Raw genomic sequence first — 14607 nt, 5'->3', positions numbered from 1 at the left:
TGTCACCGCCTCCGTGTCACAGCACAGCTCCGGGGGTGTCCCAGCCCACAGTGTCCCCCCCCCTGCCATCGACACCCCGAGCCCCCCTCCTCCCGGGTTCCTCCCTGGGGGCTGCAGGAAGTGGCTGCATGGGTGGGATGGTGTTGACACACGGCCCCAGGGCCACCCCCACACCATCACCTTCCTCGGGACAAGTGCAGGTGGGGAAACTGAGGCACGGCCGCATTCACGGCCACCAACCCCCCCGCCCCGGCCCGCGGCCACCCCGCCGTGACGCAGGAGGGAGGGAAGGAGCTGGCAGGGAGCTGGCACTCACGGCCAGCCCGGCTGGTGCAACCGGCCCAGCTCCTCCGGGCAGTGGCCGGTGGGACGAGACTGGGAGCACCCAGTTGGATGAGCACCCACAGGCTGGGGGGTCTGGCACCCAGAGAGGGTTGGAAACAGCCCAAGGAGACCCCAGACCTGTTCCCCTTCTAGGCAGCTCCATCACCCCCCTCCTCTGAGGTGCACAGGTACGGGGTCACTTGTGGCTGTGCTGTGTCCCCCTGACACTGATGGGGTGCTCAACTGTGCCCTGTCTCCCCACACCAACACCAGACATGGTTGCATCCAGACTGCCCAAATTTATTTCAAAAATAAAAAATAAAATATTAAAGACCGAAAAAAGCCTCGCTCTCCCCCCCGCCCCCCCCCCCCCCAAAACCCACCCAAAAAAAAAAAAAAAAAAAAAAAAAGACTTTTACAGACAAAAAACACATCACGTGGGGGCTCTATTTGCACAGATCCTGACAGAAAAAAATCCAAGTCGGACGAGAAAAAGGATCCTACGGCCTATGAAGACTATGTCAGTATTGGCTCAGTCGGGTCATTAATGTCTATAAATACCGGCCCCGTGGCCAGGACCGAGTTTGGGGTTATTTATTCAGGGATTTTTTTCTTTTTTTTTTTCTTCTCCTTTTTTTTTTTAAGTTAAAAAAGAAAAAATCCAACCACCCAAGCGGCGGGCGGGAAGGAGTCCAGCGACTCGGAAGTTGGGCTCGGCCGCGGAGGGAAGGCGCCTTGGCTTCTCCCTCCCCAAACAAAATTAACACCCCCCTCCCCCCACAAAACAAAGCCCCCCCCCCCCCCGCCCCCCCTCCCCGGGCTGCGGCAGTGGGGCCCAGGCACACGTGTCCCCCCGGCCACCCGGGGGGGCCCAGCCCCGCAGCCGAGCAATGCTACATATAGAAGGGAAGGAAAACAAACGGCCCCCAAATCGGGGGGGCTCCAGCACCTCCGAGAGAGACTTCATCTCCTCCTGCCTGCACCGGGGGGGGGTGGCACAAGGTGGGGCCAGAGCCCACCCCGCTGTGCCCCTCTTCACAGCAAAGCAGCAGCTTCGATACGCCCCAGGGTGCCCCCCTGGTGCTGGGACCCCCCGGCTGGGGAGGCTGCAGGGAGGGGGCGGCTCCTGCTGCTCCCCCCCACATCGCCCCAAACCCCACCGAGCAGGGGGAGGGGGGCTCCCCCCGACACGCGGGTCGGCCCACGGCGTCTGGTCGCAGGAGACAGCAAAACTCGAGGAGCCCGGCCCGTGACACCGGCACTGCCCCCCCGCAGCGGGGGCGGCGAGCGGGACCCCCCGGCACAGTCCCCCGGGGCCCCGGCTCTCTATGCTACGACAAACTCGGATTTCATCTCGGCCTTGACCTCTGGCTTCCAGACCGAGTCCTCGAAGTCCAGGTCCAGGCTGCCCTCGCTGGAGACGCTGCTGTTGCTGTTGGTGCGCCCGGCCTTGCGGTTGGGCACCCAGTGGTACGGAGCCCTCGCATCCCTCCGTGCCTTCCGCCGCAGCCGCTTCTGCTGCAGCAGCAGCTGCAGCCGCTCCACCTTGCAGCGCGTCGCCCGGTTCTCCGTCTGCCGCAGCCGGTCCCCTGCAAGGGAAAAGGGGAAAAGGGGTCACGAGGGGCTGCCGTGCAATGCCATGGGGGGGACACGCCAGCCCCCAGGCAGCCCCGCGTGGCACGGACATGTGGACATCCCTGTAACAGGCAGGGTTGTCCCCTGCAATGGAGAAGGAGGGGTCATGGTTCCCTGATCCGTGGCTGGGGGGACACAGCCCACCAGGTAGCCCCCCATGGCACAGGCACATGGACACCCCTGTAGCAGGTGCCCTGCCATAGGAAAAGGGTGAGGGGGTTACGGGAGGGTGGCCTGACTCATATCCTGGGGGGGGTCACAGAGTCCCCCATGGCACAGTCCCTTGGACATCCCAAAAACAGAGTGTCCACCACAGCACCTAGCTGGTCCCCAGTGGCCTACAGCCCTTTTTTGAGGTTCTGGGTCCCCACCACAACACCTCCTCCATCTCCCTGGATAGAGAGGGAGAGGTCCCAGGACAGAGCAGAGCTGGGGACAGACCTGGAAGACCCAGCCATGTCACCAGGGGCTGGAGCCAGCACAGAGCCACCCCCTGTGGGGACCTGGACCACTCCTGGCCAGGAGAGAAGGAAGAGTGAACCTTGAGGGGGACGGGCCAGCACTGGTGGTTTCACTTCTTTCCTCTAAGCAAATCACAGGGGATCCAGGGCAGGCGCCTGCGGCACCTTCCGGCCCCGGGGCTCACAGGTGTGCACCCAAAAACGCCAGGGGAGCCACCACCATGCCCCAGACAGGCCCCCCAGCCAGGCCCACCCTCACCCCCAGTCTGGGGAGACGGGTTTGGAAAGGGGGAGCCCAGGTCTGGGTGACCCCAAAACCTCTGCCCACACAGCGGGGACAGGCCCTGAGCCCCCGAGGGAGCACGGACACCGCAGCCACCTGCCACTCCCCCGCACCCCCACCCACACCGGGACACTTGGTCCCTACAGGGTTGGGCAGAGATGGCAATGCAAGGTGAGAGGGGGACCTCCCCAGGTCCCCAAGGGTGCTGGTTGTCCCCAAACGTGCCGCCCCCTTGACTAACACCTGTCAATCATCCAGTACCCAGCCCCTCTCTGCTCATCTTGGCCATGAATCAGGGACCCCCAAGAGGCGCCGAGCCCAAACCCCAACTCTGCCTCGGGGGCAGCCAGACTCACCACTGGGCTTGCACATCCGGATCTGGCTTTGGCACTGGACTACGGGGTGCAGGGTGGGGGCGGCGGCCGCCGGCAGCGGCTCTGAGGTAGTTTTGGTGGCGAGGTCCGGGGAGGCAGGCGGCGAGGAGGAGGAGGAGGAGGAGGAAGAGGAGGAGAACTGCGTCTGGCAGCGGAGCTGCGTCAGGGACTGGGGCATGCCCTGGTAGTGTCGCGTGGCGCTGAGGAGGTCGTTGAGGATCTGCAGGATGGTGCCGATGTCCCGCCGCGGCCGCCCGCTGCTGTCCTGGCAGTTGGGGTGCAAAGTGCCTGGGGGGGGAAGGGGAGAGGTGGGTGTGAGATGAGCAGCCCCCCAAGATCCCATCGCCCCCAACATCCTCCCAGCCCCAGAGCCCCCGGGGAGCTCAGCAGCACGTACCGGAGAAGGTCCCTGAGAAGACCCCAGGCGCGTGGTTGACGAAGCTCTCGATGACCGCCCCGGGCTTGCGGGATCGGGCTGAGGGGGCCGGACTGCTGCCTGGGGAGCTGCTGCTGCGGGAGCCACAGTCCACCTGGGATGGGGAAAACATGGGATCAGCCTCGGGGTAGGGGTCTGGTGGGGCACACAGCCCTGCTCCTGCCTCCCCATGAAGAACCAGGTCAGGAGAGCCCAGACAGAGCAGGTGCAGCAGGCACCAGTCCCAGTTATTCTGGCATGCAAGGAACCACCCTGGGGGTCCCAACAGCCCCCCTGCCCTGCTGTGCCGTGTGAGGGGAAAAGAGAAGCAACAGCAGCAGCTCCTGCCCACCCATGGGGACAGACAGGGTGTGAGGACAGGCAGGGTAAGAGCCTGGGTTACACCCCGTCCTTGAGCCCCTCCCTGGGACCTGGGGACATTCTGGAGACCAGACTGGGGACAACCCATTTCCACACACGAGAGAACTGAGGCAAGGCCGGGCATCGCCACAGCCAGGCTGAGAAGTGCATGGCTTCACTCCCCTTTCCCAAAGCAAGGGTCCCAGTGTCCCAGGACACCCCCAGACTCACCTCTGAGCAGGAGGAGACCACGCTGCTGTTCACCGTCTGCGTGCTGGCCCCGTGCGACCGGAACATCCCAGCGGTGACGGGAGCGGCGTGAGGGGCATTACAGTACATGGGGGGGGCCGGCGCGGCGGGCGCGGGGCTGGGGGCCGGGCTCTGCTGGCACGTGGGCACCACGGGGATGCGGGCGAAGCCTGAGCCGCTGGCACCGTGCAGCGTCCGGCAGTGGGGGCTGGCGCTGGCCCCCGCCTCGCCGCGGCTGGCGATGAGGTGCCGGTGCTGGAGCTGCCCGGTGCTCTGCTGAGCCGCCAGCTGCAGCTGCACGAACATCATGTGGTCACCCACACGCAGGGCCAGGGTCAGCGGGGACCGGCCTGACAAGAAGTCGTTGACCTGGGGAGAGAAAGAAGGGACCCTCATCAGCCATGGCACAAGCAGGGGGGCGGTGGTTGTCCCCCTGGTGCCAAGCTGGGGACAGTGGTTACCCCCACAGGTTTGCCATGGGCACAGGGATGGGTCACTGGGGCAGAGAAGGGGTGACCCCACTCCCACAGCCCTTCCCAGGCCCTCGCCCATGCCAGGCTGGCAGGCGAGCCTGGCTGCTGTCCCCGCGCGACCCCAGCCCGGTGCCAGCTCTGTCAGCTGACGGTGCCAGGGGGTATTTTTCTTCCTTCTGCCCTTCCTGCCCTTTATTCCCCACCACTGAGTGGCCTGGCCCCTCCCCAGGGCTGATCCCGGTGGACAAGGACAGGCAGGGGCCGCAGCTGGGACTGCCCAGAGCCAGCGCTGCTGCTCCGGCCAGCCCAGGGCCAGCGGGAGGGGTGTCCCCCCTCCGAGCATGAGGGGGTGCCCCTGCTGGCACAGGGGGAAGAGGAGGGGGCAGGTGAGGACATGCCGGGTCCCTTCATGCCCACCACTGTGACTCAGGCAGTGCAGCCCACCTGCCCTCCTCCCCCCCCTCAGGGCAGCTGGGGGTGGGGGACAGGCCCTGCCCAGCCCGGAGGCTCCAGCTCCGGCAGGTGATGGAGCAGCTGCAGCGCGGAGACAAGAGCCAGGGCCTGACCCTGCCCAGGCTGCAGCTGTGGGGGGCCCCCAATGCCCAACACCTGCCACCCCCCAGCTCACACCCCTCAGCCCTCCTGCTCAGACGCATAAATCACTTGGCAGCTGTGCCAGGGAACACGGGAGCCCCCCAAGCACCGCCCCATGTTCTAGGGGGGGCTGGGGCAGCCATGAGCCCCCTGAGCCCCCCTTGCCCTCGTGTGTGCTGCAGGGGGACTGTACCCCTCACCCCTGCCAGCCCAGATGGGTTAATGGGGATGATCCCCCCCTTCCACCCCCCTCACTATTCCAGGGCATGAGGGGCCCAGCTTTCCCAGCCTGTCACGTGCAGCTCCTGATACCAACCACCCACACCCCACAGCACGTTTGGGGTGCAGCCATCGAGGGGTCCCCCAGGAGACCCAGCACCCCCCCATCCCCAGCACCGCAGAGCGGGGTTCCCCCCGGGCCCCCCCAGCCCTGGCCCCGCTCCCCCACGCCCCGCTGCCGCGGAGGCCGGTTCTGAGAAGCCGTGGGAAAAGCAGCTTTAAAAATACCAGCAGCAAAGCCCCGAGCGTGTCAGGCGGAGGCTGCAGAGGAAGGGGTGGGCAGGAAGGAGACGCTGCAGCTCTGGACACGGAGGTTACGGGGCGAGGGGGCGGGAGAGGATGGCGGGCGTGCACATGGGCACGCGTGTGCACACGCGTGTGCGTGCACAGAGTGCCTGGCCGCGGGAAAGCGTCACCCCAGCCCCCGGCTTTGCCTCAGTTTCCCTTCCCATAGCAGCCTGGATGGCTTCAAGCCAGGCTGGCACAGCCCCATTCCCACTGCTTGGCCCCATCCCAGTTCTGGCCACCTCTGGTCCCTGCATGGAGCCCCCCCACGGCTGCTGGGCCACCCCAGCCCTGCTGCTGCTCTCTGAGCCACTCCAGGGGATACATTTCACACCAGGACACCACGGACCCCAACACCAGGTCCACACACCGTTCACCAATGCATGACCCAGCTGGGTCCTGCTCCCACTGGGCTCCTGAGCGGGGTCTTTCACAGCCCCACAGCCGCATCCCAGCCCTGGCTCTGCACCCAGGTGTGCCTGGGGGAGCCCCGAGCACCTCCCGGGGCCCCCTGACGTCAGCCGGGCCCGCGGCCGCCTCCCGCTCCCTCTGACTCACCCCTGCCCTGCCTGACCCCTCGCCAGCGCTGGGAGAAACCAGAGCACCCCAACCCAGCCAGGCCCGTGCTGCCGGCGCTGCCCAGCAGCACCAAAACCCCTCCCTCCATCCCCAGGCGCGGGGGTCCCACGGCCTCCGGCGGCACCCCCGGGGTAGGGCCGTGGCACAGAGCCGGCCCGGTCCCCGCGGCGCCCCAGCTCCGGGGCTCCCAGCACCCGCCCCCACGCCGCTGCCAACCTTCCCCCCCCGGCGAAACCAGCCCGCTCCAATGCAAACACGTCCCACCCAGCCGCCCGCTCGGCCGCCCACGCCGGGAGGACCCCGTCCCTCCCAGCCGGCTCCGCCGCGGGGGCTGGGACAGCCTCGCCGAGGGGGCTGGGGCCATTGAGCCCCCCAAAGTCCCCGCATTCACGGGTCCCCTGGGACCTTGCCAAGCCCTGGGGGGCTCGGCTGCACTGTACCGGCCTCGGGGCCCGCAGGGATGGGGCAAGTGTCTCCCAGCTGCTTCTCAGAAACGCCGATGACTCAGAGAACGCCGCATTCCCGCCTCGCTCCGACGCCTGGCCCCGCGTCACCCCGGCCCCCAGCCCCAGACACCCCCGGGCCCCCAGCTCCGGGCTGGCAGAGAGCAGGAGCTGCCCCGGTGAGCCCCTGCCCCGCATGGGGAAGGCAGCACCCCCAAACAGGCACGAGGAAACCATCCTGGCAGATCCAGATGGCAAAGGCAAAGCCAGGCCAAGGATGAGGAGGGGGAGCAGGAAATGTCCCCCTCCCCAGACCCTGCAGGGTCTCCAGCTGGGCCCCCCATCCAGCCACCTGTGTCGGTGCCTAGGGGTTTGTCTGTGCCAACGGGAGCAGAGGGCCAGAGCCCCCCAGCCACATTCCCGCAGCCCTGGAAGAGCAGGATGTGTCATCCCCCTCCTCTGCTCCCCCCCCTCACCACTGCTGGGCAGAGGGACTGGGGGAAGGAAGAGCCGAGCCAGTGGGACCGAACGCCTGCCATCCCTGGAAAGCGGGGGCAGCCATGCGGGGAGGAAGGAAGTGCAGGAGCATTTCCAGGAAGCCCCCGTGCCCGGCAGCCACTTCCCCAAAGGCTGGGGAGGGGGTGGCAGCGCCCCGGCCCCCCCCCCGCCGCCCCCAGAGGAAGCGGCTCAGCTCTCCCTGTGCTCCGGAGGCTGCGTGACGCAGGCAGAGCCCAGCAAAGCATGAATGGGAGGAGTGGTTTCCTGCCCCCCCCGCCGCCCCCCAGGTGCTGGCGGTTCCTCCTGCTCAGCCTTGGCTTCCTGAATCACCAACCGGAGGAACCTGCGGTGGGCAGGGAGGTGCGGAGCCGCTTCCCGCAGCCAGCGCCAGACCGTAGCCCACCCACCCTCCTCCGTCCGCTGTGCTCGGTGTGGGGGAGCCACAGCCCTGTGCAGGGGGGTACCCTGAGCTGCACGGGCTCCTGGCTCCCCAGTCCATCCCACACCAGAGCAGAGCTGCGCAGCCCCATCAGAAATATCTGCAGCCCTGAGGCCAGGACGTGCACGGTGACCCCCGGGCCAGGCTGCCCCCTCTCACAGCTCTGCACCCCAGCTGGGATGGGCAGCACCCTGCAAGCCCTCCATGGCACCCCAGCAGCCTCCGGCACAGGGCTCCAGTCCAAGCTCACCCTGCTGGCCCCCATGGGGTTAAACCAGCTCCCAAAAGTCAAGGTCACCCCGGGCAGCCAAGGGCACTGCGGGTCAGTCCCTGCGGGCAGGGCAGCCTGGCCACATCCCCACAGGAGGCACAGCTGTGCCCCCACCAGCCCCCTCTCTGAGCCCTGGCACCGCATGGGGCTCAGCCCCTTCCCAGAATTCAGCAAAGCACGTTATAAAAACCCCCAAAAACCCAACCCTTAAAAACCCGACGCTGCAGCACCGGCCAGAAAAAGGAAGGAAAGAGTTTCACAGCAGTAACAGAGACGGAAAACAAAGGAGCGGGGCCTGCACGGCTGGGGGTAAATTCCACCTTCGCGGCAGGAGCTGGCGGCTGCGTGCGCACCCACGGCTCACCCACGGCTCTCCCACCCTGGGAACGCTTCCGCCCTGCAGCTGAGACCCCCCAGCAGTGAGGACCCCCCACCCGCCCACCTCCCACCCTGCCAACAACTCCACAGCGATTCAACCACAGCCCCACCAACGCCGCCCACTTGGCCCCCTCCGCGCCCCTTCCTTGGCGCATGGCCCTCCAGCACAAGGCCACCGAGCAAGGGACAACGAGAGGGCCAGAACACCCCACCACGGGCAATCTGCACCCCCCAAGGACGGCTCCAAGGAAAGGGGGAAGAGCTCTTTGGGTGCTGGGGGGAAGCCGGGCTCTGCAGCCCCACGAGCCCCCAGTTCCCTCAACACCCATCACGGCTGTGGGGCAGATGGGCAGCCCTGTCCCTGCACCCGGGGGTAGGAAGCTGGGGGGGGGCTGCAGCCCCACACCCCCGGGCAGGGCCCTGAGCCGCCCTGCTCTGCCACCGACCTGCGGCGTGACCTTGAGTGAGTCACTTCACCTCCCCGGCTCCCGGCTTGTTTGGGCTGTGAGGCTGCGGCGTGGGACCTCCCTGAGCCCAGAGCTGCACAGGGTGACGGTGCCCGCCCCGGGCACCACCCTCAGCGCTCCCAGCCCTGCTGAAGGTGAAACCTCAGCGAGGCACCAACGCCAAAGCTTTTGGGAGGAGAAGCAAAGTGAGGCCGCAGCTGTCCTTCCCCCACCCGCCCCCCGCCTTTGTCTCCATCCTGCCCCGGCATCCAGCCCCTCACCTGAGTTTCAGTTAAGCTTTCCAGAGCTTGCATCACCGACTGTTCTGGTCTGGACGCCTGGGACTGGAAAAAAAAGGAGGAGGGGGGGGATTAACGTTACAAATGCAGCGAAGGAGGGGGCGTCCGCAGCAGGAGGGAGGGATGACATGTCACTTCCACTATTTCTACACAAGCCCTGAGAAAGGAGTGAAATACTAAACCTGCTGCCGTGCCCAACCCAGCGCTGAGGAGGCAGCGAGAGCAGGGGCAGCAGAGCCGCGGGGCTGCCAGCACATCACATCCTCATCCTTGCCCGGGGCTTTAATAATAGACAGGGACGAGTGGGAGGGATGGAGGGAGCAGCAGGAAAAGGCCACTCACCATCAAGCCGGCCTCCACGGTGGGCACCAGTGTCAGCTTGCTACCTTCCACGACCCCCAGGTCCTGCAGTTTGCCAGAGCTGAGGCGGCTGCGGGGGGAGATGCCAAAAGCGGGGTCAGTGCGGGTCGGGCAGCCCCCCCAAAGGGTACACACGAGGGGGGGACGACGACACCAGCTGCAAGTCAGGCTGCTCCCAGGGGACCAACATCCCCCCCCCAAGCATCCCTACCCCAAGAAATTCCAAGCCTTGACAGGCAGGAGGGGACCCTGGCACCTCAGCTGCTCCCCGGGGGAACTCACGGTGTGGGGCACCCCTGCCCTGGGCACGGGGCAGGGCTGAGGGGGCCAGAGAGGAGCTGAGCTTGGCGGGGGGTGGGTTGGGAGCACGGAGTTCGTGGCACAGGAAACCTGCCCACTGGGGGGGCGGTTAGAGAGAAGTTGGGACCAGCGTAGGTGGGGGAGGCAGCACTGGGAACGTGCTCCCCCAACCCCGTGGGTGCCGGCAGATGGATGTGGTGTCCCCATGTGTCCCCCACCTTCCTCCCTGAGCCGGGAAAGACTCTCCAAGTTACTCCCAGCCCGGCCCCACGCGGGCCCCGCTCCACGCGGGGGGTGCGCAGCCCCTCGGCTCGGGCCCCCGGCAGACAAAGGCCCCCCCCGCCGCCCCCGGCGCTGGGGGCTCAGGGGGGGCCGGGCCGCGCCGCCGCCAGGGCTGAGCCCAGAACAAAGGGCCGGGGCACGGCCGGGCCCCGCCGCCCACAAAGGAGCCCCGGCAGGGCCGGGCGAGGGGGCGGCGGCCGCGCTCTCGGCCCGGCCCGGCACCCCCCTCCCTCCCTCCGCCCCGGAGCCCCCCCTCCCTCCTTCCCTCCCTCCGGCCCGGCCCCCGCTCGCCCCCGCCGCGGCCCCCCGGGCTGCCCCCCCCCGCCCCGCACAGGAATGGGGCCGAGAAGGGGGAGGGGGCGGGAGCCTTTGTGCAGTGCCGAGCCCGGTGCGAGGGGGCCGCCCCCGCGCCCAGCCCCGCTGTCGCGGGCTGGGGACCCCCGGCCTCCCGAGCCGCGCCGACCCCCCCCGTACCGAGCTGTGCCGTACCTCTCTTTGTGCAGCAGCGCCAGCCGCTCCTTGGGCACCTTGAGGCGCTGGGACAGCCGCCGCTTCAGCCCCTCCACCGTCTCCTCGGCGGGCACCGAGAGCTCATAGCGGGTGCCGGTGGTGGTGTGGATGTAGAGGTTCATGGGGGGCTCGGGCGGCCCCACCTCGCAGGCGGGAGCCCCGCGGCTGCAGCTCCTGGCGCCGGGCTGCGGGTCCATCCGCCGACCTGCGGGGGCAGCGGCGGTCGGTGTCGGGGGGCGACGGCGGGACGCGGCGGGGGGGGCGGCGGGAGCGGACAAAGGAGGGAGCGGGGCCCGCTCCGCCACACGCCCGGCGGGACCCACGGGAGCTCCGGCTGCGCGGCGAGGCCTCGGGCGGGGGCCGGGAGGAGGCGGGGGGCGGCTAGGAGGGGGGTCCCCAAGCAGGGCTGCACCGGCCGTGCCCTCCGCGGCCCGGGCAGAGAAAAATAAAATATATATATATAAAAATAAAAAATATAAAATCTCCCGTTCTCGCCCCGCTCCGGTGGCTGCCGCGGGAAAGGGGGGCGGTGGAAGCGGCGCTGCCTGCCCCTGCCTGCCGCCTCCTTTCTTTCTCCTCGCCGCCGCTCTGTGCTCTCGGTGCGGGGTGTCTGGGGGCGGGGTGAGGCCCGAGGCCGCGGCGAGGGGCGGGGAGGCCGCTCGCTCCCCCTTCTCTGGGGCCGGACCCGCCGAACCGGCCGCCGCTCGCGCTGCCGTGGGAGCACCGGGGGGGGGAGGGAAGTTACAATGTAGCAACGTCCCGCGGGCGGGGCCTCGCCCTCATTCACTCCGGCTCCTCCGGCGGCCGCGGCCAATGGGAGGGCGCCGAGCGCCCAGACATCCGCGGTGCCGGCCAATGGGAGGCGGGCGCAGGCTCCCCACGTGGCCCGGTGGGCGGGGCGGTCCGGCCGGATTCCTCCCGCCCACGCTGCCGGGTGGCCCCGCCCCCGGCCCCGCCCCCCGCGCGCCCTCGCGCCGCGCCTGGAGCCATTCATAATCCCGGCGCACAACAAAGGGGCGCGGGGGGTTCGGGGGTCCGGCCGGGCTCCGGCGCTGCTGGGCACCCGCCGGGCCGTCCCTCACCGGGGAGCCGATGGGGTTGGCGTGCGAGGTCCGGGCGCCGCGGAGGGGTGAACGCGGGACACGGGCAGGCGGCCGCCCGGAGCGCCGCGGCGGGGGCGGTGAGCGGCCCCCGCACCGGAGGAGGCCGCGGCGGGAGGTGACTGCCCGCGGGGCCGGGCGGGAGTCGGAGCCCCTGGAGCCGAGTGACGCCGGGACACAGAGGCGGAAAGGGCGGGGGGTACACGCACAGTCACCCGCGGCCGGTCACACCCGCCCGGTCACACGCACCCGCCCGGTCACCCTCCCGGTGACGCCGTTACAGCTACGGGGAACTGTCCCGATCAGGGGTTGAACCCCCTGCTCCCCCCAGAACGCTGTTGCCCCCCCCCCCAGTTTCGCAGCTGGAACCTCCGCCCTAGCGGCCCCAGCCCCGCCTGCCGCCGCCCGGGGGGTGGAACGGACACCCCGCAGCCCCGGGGCCCCGTCCCGGCACCCGCACCGGGGGGGGCTATGAGTCAGCAAAGCGCGGGCGCCCTCTGCCGGCCCCGCCGCGCCTCCTGCGCCCGGGGGGGCCGCGGGGGCCGCACCGGCGGCGCGCCGGGGAGCCCTTACCGAGACACCGGGTGGCCCTTACCGAGCGACCGGGCGGCCCAGCCGCGCTGCGCCCCGGGGCCGCTGCTCTCCCACCGGGACGGAGAGACCCTGCCCGAGCAGTCCCCCCCCCGGAATGCCGGGTCTCGGGGGTTAGAAGCCGCTCCCCGGGAGGAGGCGGGAGCCGAGCGGGCGCACCGGGGTCCCGACAGCTGGAGCGAGGAGAACCGACCCAGCTCCCGTTCCCCGGAGGCAGGCAAGGCTCCAAGTGACCGAGGACACGGAGGCTCTCTGAGGATAAGCAGAGCTCCCGAACAACCGAAGAGGGGCTCTGCCGTGCGTCTCCCCGGGAGCCCCGGGAAAGCGAGGCCACCCCTCCCGCTCCGGGGAAAGCAACCGAGAGAGCGCGGCCCCGGTCTGCGGATCCCCCCCCCCGCAGCCCGACCCGGACCTCCACCGGCCCCGCGCGGCTCTACTCACCGAACACGGCCCCGCGGACCCCGGCGCGGCGGGAGCTCAGCTGCCTCCGGTGGCAGGAAGAGGGAGAGAGACCCCAGAAACGTCCCGGGGGAGGTGGTGGTCGGTGCGGTGTCACCTCCTGAGCGCTGCAGCCGGTCCGAGCGCAGCCCTGACGCGGAACTGCCGGGGAGGTGCCCCAAGTTTTATCCCGCACCGCCCGGGGTGGAGCCTGGCGGGGGCAGGGACCGGTCTGGCCCCGGCAACGGCCCCGGCAACGGCCACGGCCCCGGCCCCGGCGGTACCCGCACCTGCTCCCGCGGGGGGTCCCGGTTCTTGCCCCCGGGTCTCAGTCCTGCCCCCGGAGTCCCAGCCCCTACTCCCTCGTTTCGGATCCTGCTCCCGGGATCCCGACTCGCCGTCCCCTAATCTCGGTATCAGCCCACCGGGGGTGTCTCAGCCCCTAACAGGGTCCCAGCTCTGCCGCCGCACCAGGCAGGGCAGGGGCGACCAGCCCCCCACGGGCTGTGGAGAGGGGACAGACCGGACACCTCGCCCCCTCCGGGTGCCCCGTCACCGGGGTCAAAGTCAGTCCGTGGGCAGGGAACGGATGGGCTGAGCTCTCCTTGGGAGCCGAGCGTCAAAGCTGCTGCTACTGCCCGTGGAGACTCAGTGATGTCTAATATCGAGACTCTCTGATGTCTAATAACAAGGTTGGGCCATTCCTCCCCCAGGGATTCCCTCTGCCCAACCACCACCCACTTCCCATCAAGGACACAGACTTAGCCCCACAGGGTTTCTTAGAGCAAGGGAGAAACGGGCTGGTGGGCACCAGGTCTGGGGGGCAATGCCCCGGGGGCCATGGCGCAGAAGCTGCTTCCTCCCGGGCCAGCGGGTGCCCCGTGCACGCAGGGAGGGTGCTGGGAAGATGCTCGTGACCTCGGGCTGCCTCTCCGGGTCTCGCCCTCACAGACAATGCCCTGGCACACCGAGACACAAAGCAGCTGGAGGGGGGATCTGGCAGCCGGTCTGCAGTGGGGAGACCCGACCCATAAGGCAGCAGCACCGGGAGCCAAGGGGGGGCTCTCTGAATCCCCAAAATGCTGCCGCTGTGTCCCTCCCGCCCAGCCTCCCCTGGGGTGGGTGCAGATGGCTGGGTGGGAGCGAGGCCACTCGTGCAAGGCACCGAGCTGGGCTGGGAGGGAGCCTTTGTGGTGCAGCCCGCGGCCCCCCACCCGCCCCAGCCCCCTCCAGGCTCTCGGGGGGAGATGAGCTCAGGCGGCTCCGACTCCGGCTCCTGCCATTGTTGTCCCTGGGAGAGGGGCCGGGGCAGGGATGCGCCATTGTTCTCCCCGAGAGCTGCGGAGCCCCGGGCCTGCGAAGCCACCCCTTGGGGGGCCACATCCCCAGCTGGCTGTGCGGGGTGAGGCCCTGGAGCAGCGAGGAGAGGGGACAGCCAGGGCGGCAGGTTTGGCCCCGCCACAGCTCAGGTTTGTGCACCAGGAGGGGCCATGGTGGGGATAAGGTGTCACACCAGAGCTACTCCCGCAGGGAGCGGGGTCTGGCCGCCAGCTCCCAGCTCCCAGCCCCGATCTGTGGGGAGGGACAAGGGGACATTGTGCCCGTGGCTGGGAGTGTGGCCCGCTTGGGTTCTTTGGCAGAGCAGCCATGCCCCAAGGGCAGGGCATCTCCCCACATCCTGGCAGCCTTGAAGAGCCCCTTTCCCAGTCGCCACCCTCCTCACACGGCTCCATCTCCTTCCTGGGAGGAAGCTCATCTCCTCCGGCGATCCCATGACTCCAGGAGTTGGTGCTTCAGGAAGTGTGTGCAGATTTCAGTATGGTTGAAGGTATCTGGAGCCTCCAGAGACACAAGCTGTGAGATCCCAGGATTCCCAGCAGCCTGGATTTTGTGTGTTTAGTTTATTGTGTTGCCCTGGGAATAAATCGTTAAAGATTACAG

The 14607-nt window shown here is 68.6% G+C and overlaps 1 protein-coding gene across 1 annotated transcript; it reads right to left on the bottom strand.

The window, feature by feature from the left end:
* Window positions 1-1123: 1123 nt before the first annotated feature.
* On the bottom strand, window positions 1124-12750 carry MIDN (midnolin). Its single transcript, XM_032092697.1, has 8 exons — window positions 12670-12750; window positions 10517-10742; window positions 9428-9515; window positions 9068-9130; window positions 4084-4470; window positions 3475-3607; window positions 3060-3365; window positions 1124-1913 (listed from the first exon to the last, which is right to left on the bottom strand). Exons 2-8 carry the CDS (start codon window positions 10732-10734, stop codon window positions 1651-1653), a joined length of 1458 nt encoding a protein of 485 aa, XP_031948588.1. The 5' UTR covers window positions 10735-10742; window positions 12670-12750; the 3' UTR covers window positions 1124-1650.
* Window positions 12751-14607: the final 1857 nt, after the last annotated feature.

The sequence above is a fragment of the Corvus moneduloides genome, chromosome 28 (genome assembly GCF_009650955.1).
Source record: "Corvus moneduloides isolate bCorMon1 chromosome 28, bCorMon1.pri, whole genome shotgun sequence".
NCBI lineage: Eukaryota > Metazoa > Chordata > Aves > Passeriformes > Corvidae > Corvus > Corvus moneduloides.
The sequence above is the reverse complement of the archived record's forward strand: the minus strand, read 5'-3'. Positions and strand labels throughout refer to the sequence as shown.